The sequence below is a fragment of the Leuciscus leuciscus genome (genome assembly GCF_965113295.1).
Source record: "Leuciscus leuciscus genome assembly, chromosome: 8".
In the NCBI taxonomy this organism is placed as follows: Eukaryota; Metazoa; Chordata; class Actinopteri; order Cypriniformes; family Leuciscidae; genus Leuciscus; species Leuciscus leuciscus.
The window spans coordinates 19,484,568-19,498,161 of NC_138732.1; the positions used below are offsets into that span (position 1 = coordinate 19,484,568).

At 38.4% G+C, this 13,594-nt stretch overlaps 1 protein-coding gene across 1 annotated transcript in view; it reads left to right on the forward strand.

The window, feature by feature from the left end:
• kdrl (kinase insert domain receptor like) overlaps positions 1 to 13,594 on the forward strand; it is a 49,020-nt gene that overhangs the window by 20,358 nt on the left and 15,068 nt on the right. Inside the window, exons 10-18 of the mRNA XM_082177374.1 lie at positions 81 to 237; positions 1,815 to 1,935; positions 5,939 to 6,044; positions 7,085 to 7,372; positions 7,721 to 7,867; positions 7,984 to 8,112; positions 9,088 to 9,194; positions 10,000 to 10,135; positions 11,740 to 11,844. Of these exons, the coding sequence (XP_082033500.1) occupies positions 81 to 237; positions 1,815 to 1,935; positions 5,939 to 6,044; positions 7,085 to 7,372; positions 7,721 to 7,867; positions 7,984 to 8,112; positions 9,088 to 9,194; positions 10,000 to 10,135; positions 11,740 to 11,844 (1,296 nt within the window). The remainder of the gene's footprint in view (positions 1 to 80; positions 238 to 1,814; positions 1,936 to 5,938; positions 6,045 to 7,084; positions 7,373 to 7,720; positions 7,868 to 7,983; positions 8,113 to 9,087; positions 9,195 to 9,999; positions 10,136 to 11,739; positions 11,845 to 13,594) is intronic.

The window sequence follows — 13,594 nt, forward strand, 5'->3', positions numbered from 1 at the left end:
GGGATCTGCAAATGATCTGACTGTATTCTTTTCTAAGACTGACCATTTAAATGACTAATGTTCTGTCAATATGCACACAGTGAAGCCAAAGATCTATGAGGAGGATGTGGCTCCAGTGGGCCCCCAAACTTACAGATATGGCCAGAGGCACAAGCTCACCTGCACTGCATTTGGGATTCCCATGCCAAACATTACCTGGTTTTGGCAGCCGTGTGACCCCAGCCCTGATCTTACAGAGTAAGTCAATAATACACAAAAAAATACACATATTCAGATTTGCTTTGAATCAACAGGTCTTCTGATTAGTAATTCCACATTCAATTAAAAGATTGTATTAACTTGAGGTCACATTTCATTACATCAAAGGAGAAATATGGGCTATAATTTTTTTCTTGTTATTTCCTCAAATGTTGGTTTGTGGTTACATAAACAGTCGTCACCCTCCTGCATAGCATGTCTCTTCTCTTGGTGTTAACATCAATGATGAATGTTGGCCTTTACCCACAGCTTTCATTATTCAAATGAACTGCATCCGTTTCCTTGACACTGGTCCAAAATAAAGTATGCTTATTGGTGAAAAATAGCCCCAGAGCTACATTTTGCAGACACTGGCTCTGTAAATGTGAGGACAATTTATTGGGGTCTCATTCCCCAAGCTTGCATTGTGTTGAAAGCAAGAGTATCCCAGTGTAAATGCCAGTCTTTTAGTGAACCTTTATGAATGCTATGGATGTCTCCTAAAGTTGGTGTCATGACAAGAGTTTCTCGTAATTGAGAGTAATTATTTGTCAAAGTTTACTGCCAAATTTGCGACAAAAATACTTCAGGCTTTGTACCACAGCGCCAAAATACCACTTTGGCTGTTTTAAATATAATCAGTGATGGCAGTAAACACAACAGCTCATAATATAGATGGTGAGAAGACCTGATTTTCAACAGTTAATGAGCGAGGTACATTGGAGGGTAATTGCAATGCCCTAGTTGGATGAACATACAAACCCATTCCTCTTTTATTTTAACATAGTAAAATGAATGAATTTCTTGTGCAGTGACCAAAAAAAAAAAAGGGGGCGATTTTCACACTGCAAGATTTGGGAGTTGTGGGAGCAAATCCCTATATGATCATAATTTAGTTACGATGTGTACATGGACATTAATTGTCCATAAATCAGTGTTTTGTTGGAAGGATCCATCGTTTGAGATCGCATTACTGTGCTCATGAAGGTGAGAAGTTATCAGTTACCCTTGTTGACCATGGCGGTCTAGGATCAACCTTATCTCAGCCGTCCAGAGAGTGGGGGTGTTTCCTTTAAACGGTGACGCATGACTCAGCCCTTCCTGTCACGCTGCGGTTTCCTCTCCGACCTCGACTCTCATTAATCCGATTGTTCCTCCACTCAGATTGATGCAAAACAGGTCTTTGGTCTCCTGTGGCTTCAAGACATAAAACATATGACTTGATACATGGTCCTCAAATGCAGATAAAAGAAACACACATTCATCAGGGTCCATGAAACCTTACGGTCAGTGGCAAAAGATAAACATATCTGATAGAAATTGGCTAAAAGAGTTAATTTGCCCAACAGATACCTATTATTTTCTACTAAAGTAGAGGGCCTTCACTGAAATCCCATGGCCATACGCCTTGGTATTTTCTTGTGCACAAGTACATCCTCAAAAGGCAAAAACTTCCTCTGCAAACTCAGTTTCTGACGTAAACGTAATCAGAAATATCATTCCTTATTACAATTGCTGGTTCACAACAATTATGATTTCTCTAAATATATGTTTGTTTGTGGTTTTTTGTCTGATAGGTGCAGACTTTACACTGATCCTCTTTCTGTTGACGACGCCACTGAATCACACAACCATTATCCTCATAATCTGATTAAGGATATCAACACCAAGGTTGGAGTATTAAAAAATAAAAACAGGGTAGGTATTATGTGCAATTTTGTAATTTATTAGTAAAAGGTTTTTGCCCTTAAAGATGCATTCCGTATTTTCCCTCATTAATTAAGATTTATATACAGTATAAAGAAATTAGTAATATTTTTTTAAAAAATGTTAAAACATGAGATTTCATGAGATTCAGTAGATTTCATGAGATTCAGTAGATTAATAAGAAAAGATGTTTTATTTTACATGGAGTGGTCGTGTCATTGCAGCTGTCATGTTGAGATGACATGACCAGACAAAATGTTACTTATTTTATCTTGGTAAAACAACTTCTGTCATTGCGCTCAGAGTGGTTAACTGGGAATGCTTCATTTGTACAGTGGAATCGGTAACCGGAAACTACTACAGCCACATCCCTAGGTGTCAGTATACTGTCATACTGTCCAAATGACTGCCATATTGCCAACACAAAAAATACTGAGTCTACCTTTACAAATTTTAAAAACTTTTGTTAGTTAAAAATGTGCAATCTGAATGTAAATGGAATAGTTAATTGGAAATGTATTCATTTAAATGCCTGCAACTCAAACTGAAATTGAGTTGCTAATACAGATTAATGACTATGTCAGCTTCATTTTGGACCAAAATAATAGACCTCAAAATACTGCAGCTTATACTGTATGCTCTTGCAAAAATGCTGATTTAGAAGTAAAAGGGAACAATCAAAATCTGATGTACAGCATACATCTGTCTTCCATTTAAACCTCATAAAGTCTATTGAACATTCACATCACCAAATTGCCCTTTTAGAAATCATTTTGAGAAAATATCTCTCAATATAATAAAAACCACAAAAAAGCAACAATCTGCATTGTTTCCAGACAGTGCAATCTGCATCAGTAGTCTTTTTGACTGAAGTACTAATAGATTTGTGAGGAATGACATTCAGTGTGCGTGTGACCATGTGTGTGTTCTCCCCTAATATAACTAATAGCTGAGGCTCATTTAGCTCTGCTGTAAATTATGCCACGCTTCAGTCACCTTCAGTGGAGAACAGAGGCCAGTAAACAGGGCAGCTGCTGCTTTGAGTGGTGCCTCAGGACTGAATTTATACTGATATATCAGACCATCTTACTGAGCGCACTGAAGCCAGTAAAGTCCTCATAAACAGAACTTTCTCCCAGGACTATTCATGCACTGAATGTTGATTGTTTCAGGCCTGTTTTCAAATACATGAGATGACTTTAAATACTATGGGCCCTATCTTGCACCCAGCGCAAGTGACTTTGTACACCAACGCATGTATCATTCCTATTTTGCACCCGCGCAAAGCGGACTTTTCCCTCCACAGAAGCACGTCGGTTAACTAAGAAATACACTTGCGCTCCCGGGGGCGGATCAGCGCAAAGAGGAGGCGTGTTCCGGCGCAAACGTTCCTTCTTGCTATTTTGCAGGTTTAGAAAACAATTGCGCCACTAACCAGGAAAAAATAGTTTAAAGTCAGTGGCGCGTTGCGCATGTTATTCATAGGCTATTTTAAGGGCGCATGCTTGGCCATAATCAATGTAGCGTGTGCACAACGCGCACTTTGATTCTCTCATCTACACAGAAGCAGCAGTTTTCATTTTTGCAAATCATACATTATTACGATAGATAGATAGATAGATAGATAGATAGATAGATAGATAGATAGATAGATAGATAGATAGATAGATAGATAGATATATAGATAGATAGATAGATAGATAGATAAACAATTTATTATAAAAGCATACATCTAGCTTACACATTTACCCAAATTAACCGAAGTTAATTTGGGTGGGTTTCTCCATTTCAATGTAACTTCTCTCTTTTACGGCCGTGACGAGAGCGTTGCTCTCCTTGGCTGTGAACCGCTGCTGGCGCGCGCCTGGCAAATCCGCCGTTACAATAGCAATCCGCTATGGAAAAAGCGCATCTGCTCTTAAAGGGAATGTGAGATGACGCTCTGATTGGTTTATTTCACGTTACGCCCAAACCACACCTATGAATAATGAAGCTACTTCAGACCAACCCATTTTAGATTTGCGCCTGGCGCAAGAGTCATTTATCCCGCCGGGAAAATAGCAACAGCGCCGAGACCCGCCCACAAAGTTACTTGCGCTTTGCGCTTTGACACTTGCGTTTCAGATCGTTAAAATAGGGCCCTATATGTGTACAGGGCAGTCATTGTGGTCCCTCGAATGTGTTGACATCACATAAACATGTGGGAAAAACCACTGAGAGCTAAGGACCACAATATAGTTCACCAAGGCCCTGTTTTAATTTGACCGTATCACATCAGGGATTAATCCAGACTGCTACAGTGTCACTAGTTGTTTGCTTAGTCCGAGCTTGTATATCTGTCACTTTGTCATCTTTTGCTTGTGCTGCCAAAAGTTACAGTGAACACTGCAGACATTATGAAAAACATTCCAGGAGGCCTTATTACCAAACCCACTCACCCAAAACTTAATGAAGCACAGGTTTTCATTTGTAGCATTCCTCTACTCTTCTGTGTTACTGTCAAGCAATAAGTCTAAATGCAAACCATCAGCTATAAGCTATGAATGATTTTTAGTCACTACAAAAAGTAAAAGCTAGTCTGGTGCTTTATGTAGATATATTTCCTTACAGCAAGATTTATGGGACAGAATATTCTCACTGTAGGAATGTCATTTGAAACCAATCATGCCTGCCCTCCCTTGTGCAAGGAGTTTCGTTCTCACTATGGAATAGGTGTACATTTTTACGTTTGCTGCATTTACAGGCTCTTGTGACAAATAGATTATGCTTTTCAGGGGTGAAGCACAGCGGTCAGTGATAACAAGGCCTTTAAAAGGGTGGGATTTGTTTAGAGTGAATTCCTTTCTGTCACCTCATATAAATTTCCCTGCTCTGTGCAGAAGACCTTGTAACCACAGAATGAGAAAGGGTCGACAAAGCAGGAAGGTCTCTCTGAATTTCTGACTAGGTCCTCAGGTTGAGTCAGATGTCAGTTTTTAGTAAGTTTATCCAAAACATTGTGTGAATAATGTGCGTTCTGTAATGAGATTAATAACATGAATAGTGTGTTTGCATTGGAAAGTTTAAAGCAGTTTAAATACAGCAGAGCACTATTTCAGTGCCTAGGTAAACTGGATTGGTAATGTAAATAGAGTGGAAACATGCCCAGTTTCTCAGGTATATTTTAGTGCAATGTGCCAATAAAAATCGGCTGCATGTAAGACTAAACAACGACATGCCATTGCACTACAACAAGTCCACAGATTTACATTAACCAAGCTCCACACCTCATTTCTGTCTGTCCAGCAGCGTAATGTGTTGTGTACAAAAGAAATCCTAACTGTATAAAAATTCTTTTGTGTTAATTATGACTGTTCTGTCTTTCTTTACAAACTATACAAAAAATAAATAAATAAAAAATACGTTGTTCAGAATGTTGTTCAGAGCCAATGTGCTTAAGTTTCGAATAAGTCTTATAAACAGTCTGTGAACCCCAGGAAGTAAACTGAAAAATTGGTATATTGCACCAGAAATACACCCAGAGTGTTTCATACCTTTGATGTGACGGCCAGGAAAACAGATGTCGTTTGAAACTGAAAACAGAGCTCTGGAATCTGGTCTTTTGCCAAAAATCTGCATTATTATTATGTCTACAGAGGCTATTAATGAGTTCCACTTGAATATTGACAATATTAAGCCTGGCATTTTAAATGTGTATCAGGAAATGACATGGAACACAGACACACCTTCTGTGCTGTACTCTCAGTACTGCATTTGGCCTCAAAACGCCAGATGTAGCCTACTCAATGTGTGAGGCTGAGGAGTGTAAAAAGGTCCAGTTGTAAATTAGCCCTATGACCCTCCTGCTTATAGAAAATACATTTCTCAGTTTAATGTCATAGGTTGTCAGTACTACTGAGTTACATGATATTGTGTTATTCTTGTTAAAAGAATATTTTGTTAGTTTCTCAAATGACTGATTTACATTCCTAATGATCTTTGTCCACTCCCTTAGACTATAAGCACCCTGCTGGTGACAGCTAATGTGTCTGGGATCTACTTCTGCACAGCAAGGAATGAACTTGGGAACCGGACCATGAGAATCCCTTTCTATGTGGATGGTAAGTGGGCCATTTTGCATTTCACAAATGCCATCTTTATTTTAGTCCAATTGCTAAAGTCTATAATTACTGTGTTTTTATTCAATGTTGAATTCTGGCTGACTTGTAACTGCATTCTTGTGCTAATGGTTGAGCAGTATTGGAGTGATTTTTGGTGAAAAAAAGCTCCTCTAGGCAAAAACATGCAACTCCGCTCCCAGTTCTGTTTCCGCTCCTCTCACATACTCTGGAATGGACTATCGTACTGGAATACCAATCTCTGTTTTATAATGAATCACTTTTATATGTTGCTGACCAGGGTCAAATGTTTCTGAAATGAGAAACCCATTTACTAAGTTACGTAATGAAGAGTGTGCCGGCTGTCAGACTATTCAAAGCTGCTTAGGTTAGAATGATGAGGAAAAAATTAGCTGGAATGAACAGCAGCAGAGATTGGGGAAGCGTGAAAAATAAGAACTGTGCAATAAAAATGGAGACAGGAGATAAAATGGTGGATGTCAAGTGGCAGGTCTCCAGAAAAGAACAAAAAAAACCCCAGAGAATATGCTGTGCTATGCATGAGGTGAACATGACTTTGTGCACAGGAATGCTGGTCAGAGGAATGAAATGGTAATAACAGCTGTCTCCTCTGGTGGGACGTATATTGCTGTGAATAAACAAGCGTTTCGCCAACTTCCTGGAGGCCAGGCCTTAGCCTGGTTCTTATTGTAATGCTTCAGGTCAGCCATCGCTGCAGCCATTCACCAACAACGTGCTTCTGATTAGGAGTGATGAAACAGGAAATAACTGCAAATTTGACATTCCTGGCATGGCAGTGTGCAGCTTTGTGTTTGTAGTGTGGGCCAGAGAATGACGATCTCTTTCAACAGTGCATCTATAGCGTAGTTTCAGGTCCCTTATGAGCCATATGTTTTATGAGTTGGTCATGCTTTGTCTGATTGCCAATTTATAAATTATGCATAACAATATGCATCGTGTTGACTGACATGCTCAGTGAGTTCATCTTTTTCATCCAGCTTCTTTTCTTCTATCTTCACTAGATCACCCACAGCCATTTGAGATTGAGCCCTCTACAGCTGTTGCAGGAGATGACATTACATTGACCTGCAGAGGCACAAGATACCTCTACGATATATTGAACTGGTATGATCCACTGGGCCACATGGTGCCCAAAGGCGAAACCACTTTTCAGATCGAGCCATACGCCATATCTTTGTCCATCAAGCTGCCCAATGTCTCCAGAAACCACACACTGGGTTATGAATGCCAGGCTTTAAACATGAACTCCAACAAAGTGGTCAATACAACATCTGTTTTAACTATTGATGGTGAGTTTCATCTACCAAGCACCAAAGAGATCTTTATGTCAAAAGTACTTTACAATTAAAATATTACATTTATCTATTAAATGAATATATTATATTTTACACATATATTAAATAAATTTTATGCAATAATACGTATTGCAGTAATGAGAATGGGAGTTTCTGCTTTCTGATAATTAGGAGAGCGAAAGTTAAATGTGCTGAAGTGTCATGAGAATAATGCCACAATAATGTTAGGGTGAAATCTCTTGGAAATTTTCATGCAATTCACCCTGATATATTAATTGCTTACTTTGATATTTACAATCAAAAAATGATATAGAAGTGTGGCATGTTTTGTGTCTGACACAGAGAGGCAAGGGCCCTGGCTGATGCAGAATCTGACCAATCAGGATGTGAACAGCAGCAGCACCCTGACACTTGCCTGCTTGGCTTATGGTGTGCCAGCACCCTATATCACATGGTATAAAGATGAGACTCCTGTCACAGAAGGACCAGGTGAGAAAGCACTAAATGAATATATGTGCATTCATAAGTGATCCTCCTATCAGACCTGGAACTGTTCTGTATTATATGGTGTATTTTTTTAATTAATTTATCTATAATGCTTTCAGGAATCACTCTAAAAGATGATGGCACTCTGATCATTGAGCGGGTGAAGAAGGATGATGAGGGCATTTATGAATGTCGTGCCAGCAATGCTGGAGGGGAAGCAAAAACCAGTGCGGTCATTACTGTAGTGGGTGAGTGGGTGTGGTCTCGAGGGATGACCAAGTATTCGCTTGTCTTTATTCATCATTTGTATTATAAGGGCATAAATTGTGCACATTAACCATACAGATTGTCCTATTTTAGGACTTTCACTTCCAGTCAGACATTGTAAGGATGATTCAAAATCTCACAAGCACCATTCTCAAAGATTCCATAGTAAAGTAAACAGGACAAATAGCCTTTTTTGGCCTGACTTTGAATAACTATCAAATGACAACGACACACTAAGGCTGACAGGAATGCCATGCAAATTCCAGATTTTGATGGGGGCCTGGGAGTTAAAGTCAGGGTCCTCTCACAAGGGAGTTGACCTCTACATAGTCTTTAAGGACATTCATTAATGATCGAAGCGACATCTCTTTAAACATGGGCGGGGTGAAGGAAAGTGTAATGGTAAATTATGAAGTTCTTTCAAAAACAATTATTATTCCTGCACCCCTCATCTCAATAGTGAAATTCTGTTACAGTCTATATCCTCTTACAAAAGAAAAAAAACGTTGGCTTGACATGATCAAACAAACCCAGGCCAAACACATTCATTCAAGGAGACCAGATTGTGCTTTGAATTCTTTCTCCTTTCTTTTTTGGAAATCAACCATTTGAACAGTTTAGGAACCACTCATTACACATTGAGTACATGATAAATGAGAATGAGTGAACCAGACCCTATCCAGTGAAACACTTCACAAACAATGCAGTGTGCTTTCATGTAGTGTGTACACACTTTGTCAGAGAAAATTAGAAATGGAAATTAAATCATTCCTCAAAAAAACAGATCAGACTCAAATTTAGGGGAAATGCAAAAAAAGCAGCACTGCATGACAAATCCAGTTTATATTTTGCGAAATGTGGTTTATATGTGATTTATATGTAGAAATAAAAAACATAATATGTGATGAATATATAACAGATGGTTCTCTGTGAAATCATGCTGTTTCTGCACACAGGAGAAGACAGTAAACCAAATATTGAAGTGATCATCTTGGTGTCTACTGGAGCAGTAGCAACATTCCTGTGGATAATGCTCATTCTCTTTATCCGGAAATTAAGAAAAGTAAGGACTTTAGGTTACACTTTTTATTTAGGCTGTCCATGTTACAGAGTACTGAGTAATATTCATTAACTACATATACTTACTAAAGGGTTAGGATTAGGAATAGGGTTTGGTTTAGGGTCAGTTGCATATAATTATGCAAAAGTTTCCTTTATAAATATAGTAAGTACAGTGCATATAACGTGTAATAAGGACACTGTAAAAAAATTGTGTGAAATAGTGTTACAATTAAAATAGCTGTTTTCTGTTTGAATATATTTTCTAAATATATTACTCCAGTCTTCAGTGTCACATGATCATTCTAATATGCTGATTCTGTGCTCAGGAAACTTAATTATTAGCAGTGTTGCTTAATATTTTGTGTAATTTTTTTTAGGATTCTTAAATAGAAAGTTCAAAAGAACAACATTTATTTGCATTCATTTACAGCCATTACAAGTGTCTAAGCTTTCAATTTAATGCATCTTTTCTTTTCTAAATAAAAGTATTATTTTGTTAAAAGTATAAATCTTGCTGTCTACAAACTTTTGAACAGTATGTTTACTCTGGGAATTTAATGTGCTTTACTCCACACCAATGCTTATGTACAGTTACCTGCTCAACTGATTTATTTCAGTTACTCTATGACAAACACGTAGTCATGGTCTTCTCTCAAAACTCTTAATGATCTAATTTGTGTGAAATGATCTAATCATGGACATGGACCAAACAGTCATGCAGCTACATAGGAAGAATGACAAAAGCCCCCAAAAGTTATATTTTGTTTCAGTATTCTGATTTAAGAAATATTTAATTATTTCCCCAGCCAAGTTCAGCAGATTTAAAGACAGGGTACCTGTCCATCATAATGGATCCCGACCAGATGCCCCTTGATGAGCAATGTGATCGCTTGCCCTATGATAGCAACAAATGGGAGTTCCCTAGAGACCGCCTCAGACTTGGTGAGTTCAATATCCTTTTCATTCACTTTTATTAACCAATTTTTATTTTATTTTTCTGTTAAAGCAAATCACGTGATGTAAAAAAAAAAAGAATGAATTCGAGTCATACCTAAATAGAAGGTTTCTCTTTTATAGCTCATGAGTTCTCATGCTTGAAGTATACATTTTTTTCTCAAATGTTTCTCTTAAATGTTTTTGCACAAATAAAAACAGACACTATGGGCCCTATCTTGCACCCAGCGCAATTGACTTTGTACACTGACGCATGTATCATTCCTATTTTGCACCCGCGCAAAGCGGACTTTTCCCTCCACAGAAGCACGTCGGTTAACTAAGAAATACACTTGCGCTCCCGGGGGCGGTTCAGCGCAAAGAGGAGGCGTGTTCCGGCGCAAACGTTCCCTCATGCTATTTTGCAGGTTTAGAAAACAATTGCGCCACTAACCAGGAAAAAATTGTTTAAAGTCAGTGGCGCGTTGCGCATGTTATTCATATGCTATTTTAAGGGCGCATGCTTGGCCATAATCAATGTAGCGTGTGCACAACGCGCACTTTGATTCTCTCATCTACACAGAAGCAGCAGTTTTCATTTTTGCAAATCATACATTATTAGGCTACGATAGATAGATAGATAGATAGATAGATAGATAGATAGATAGATAGATAGATAGATAGATAGATAGATAGATAGATAGATAGATAGATAGATAGATAGATAGATAGATAGATAGATAGATAGATAGATAGATAGATAGATAGACAATTTATTATAGAAGCATACATCTAACTTACACATTTACCCAAATTATCATACGCCTGTTTAACCGAAGTTAATTTGGGTGGGTTTCTCCATCCCCAATGTCCCTGACGAGAACGTCTGTCTCCTCGGCTGCTCTTAAAGGGAATGTGAGATGACGCTCTGATTGGTTTATTTCACGTTACACCCAAACCACACCTATGAATAATGAAGCTACTTCAGACCAACCCCTTTTAGATTTGCGCCTGGCGCAAGAGGCATTATCCCGCCAGGAAAATAGCAACAGCGCCGGAGATCCGCCCACAAAGTTACTTGCCCTTTGCGCTTGACACTTGCGTTTCAGATCGTTAAAATAGGGCCCAAAGTAGATAGTTGCTGTGATAAAAGTATAAAATCAATATAGATGACATAGCTCATGTGACTTAGTTTTTCTTTCTTTTTTTCTATGAAATTTAGTTCATATTGAAGTCTCTCTTCCGTGGGACTAAACATGTAAGGAGCCAAACATACAAAGACAAACTTATCCATACACAGCCTAACACAACTGGCTCTTTTTTCTCTTTACTTGCCTTAATCTTCAGGCCTATTGTGTTAGAATGGTGGGCAGCAGGGTCGTGTACGTTTTCCAAGAAAATATGCCTTTATGTATCAGCGAGCCGCTTCTGTCGTTCAATCTCAACTGCTCCATGAATTCTCAGTGGAGGGTCAGTCAGGCAGTCCCAACCTCAGCAGGCTGTTTTAATTACAGCCTCACATCTTTCCTGACAGGGCATTCTGCCTGATTTATGAGCCCCCAGGACACGGCTAGCTCATGTAGACGCTCTCTCTCTTTTTCTCTCTCTGACAGGTAAAACTTTGGGCCACGGAGCATTTGGAAAAGTTGTAGAGGCTTCTGCATTTGGGATTGACAAGATTTCTACTTGCAAAACGGTGGCTGTGAAAATGCTGAAAGGTAACTGTAACATGTTATGTTTTAGTGGGCTCTAAAAGTCATTACAAACTATCATTTGTAAATGAGTGTAAAGTTAAGGGGAATTTTTTTCTTTCTTTTTTTGGTATGTCGCCCTTAATGACAGCAGCACTCAGGCTGCATGAACTTCAAAAGTTTGTGTAAAACCTGATGATCATGTTCTCCAGCATGATTTGAGAGTGATCCAAAGAGCATATTGTGCTTCAGTGGAAGCAAAAACATCTAACCGTTTACACAATTTACTTATTCGATTATTGACTTCTAAATAGATCAGACCACCATATCATTTTTTTTTTTTTTTTTTTAGCTTTAAACTTTCTTTAAAGCTTTATTTTAATTCCCAGATTTTAATTGTGGTTTCAGACTTTTAGATCCCATTGTATAATTCTATCAGATCAACAGAAACGCAGTGCAAGAACATAAAGTCCTTGAATGTTATCAACATTCCTGTAAGTTTTCTCACATCACAAATTTGCTCTTTTAGACAGATACGCTAAGCCTTTTTATGGCAGTATTGAATACATTGATCCCATGTATTGAATGCAAATGTGAATCAAAGATTAAAAACAGAAGCCTGTCCATGTGGATCTTTTGGTTGAGTTCATATGAAGATATTTTGCAGCTGTTAAGGGTATTGCTTGTTGCAATTATTTGATTGTCCACAGACATTGGACAAAAGCATACATGAATGTGCAAATACCGTTTAGCAATGACTCCTGAACAGATGTTTCTTAGATCGCTCTGAACCAGAACCAACATGGTTCACCTTCTGTAACTCGTTAATGTTTGTTATTATTTTATTGTCACTTTCCAAAAATGTCCACTATAACGTAACAATATTGAATCAACACATGGAATTACTGACATGCATTAAAGTAAAACAAATATTTTGGTCTAGCAGGACTGTATTTCCGTGCGGTTGCATTTGTCTAAGCTCTCCCTGTCTGGTCAACTGGCTGTGGCATTTGTTTGGTGATGGTGCATTCTTGCAGAGTGATGAGTGCCGCACTGGTGGTGGTGTTTTGTCTGTTCTTGATGATGATAAATCTGTCGACTCTTTAGATACGCATAGCCACTCATGTCATTATATTAATCTTCCCTGTGCATCAATCATAGAATGAGAGGCAAGACTGATGCCGCCTCATGCACCACAGGTCATTTCTTAATAAGAAGCAGATCTCCTTCATTTGAATCCCTTCAAATGATAAAATCAACTGCCTCCACTCATTTTCTTTGCAGAGTATGTTGGCCCTACTAGATAAGCAGTCACGGTTTCATTATTTGCATGTTTTTATCACCAAAAACTTGACAATTTTAAAATGCAAAGGAAAAAAATGGTCTGTCCTCAGTTTGACATAATACTCTTCATGCTGGGTTAATTCCTTCTCCTACTTTGAAACAAGCAGTGCCAATATTCTTCTCAGTAAAAGTCTCTGTGAGGTGTCTTTGGTATGAATCATGTACGAATTACTGCACAACGTTGGACATAGCTCTCCTGTGTCACTTTGATGGGTCTTAACCACAGGAAACCTGACGTGTTAAAACAACAGGCTCCCAATCTGACTCCATGACCTCAAAAGGTCACCAGGATAATGTTCCTGACCACATATTTCCCTAGAATGATGTACAAACTACTGAGAACTTGGAAAAGTGCTGTTTCTCTCAGACAGTTTATAATAATGTTGTCTCCAGATGTTGAACTGTGCTCTATAGTTTATGGTGTGCATTATGT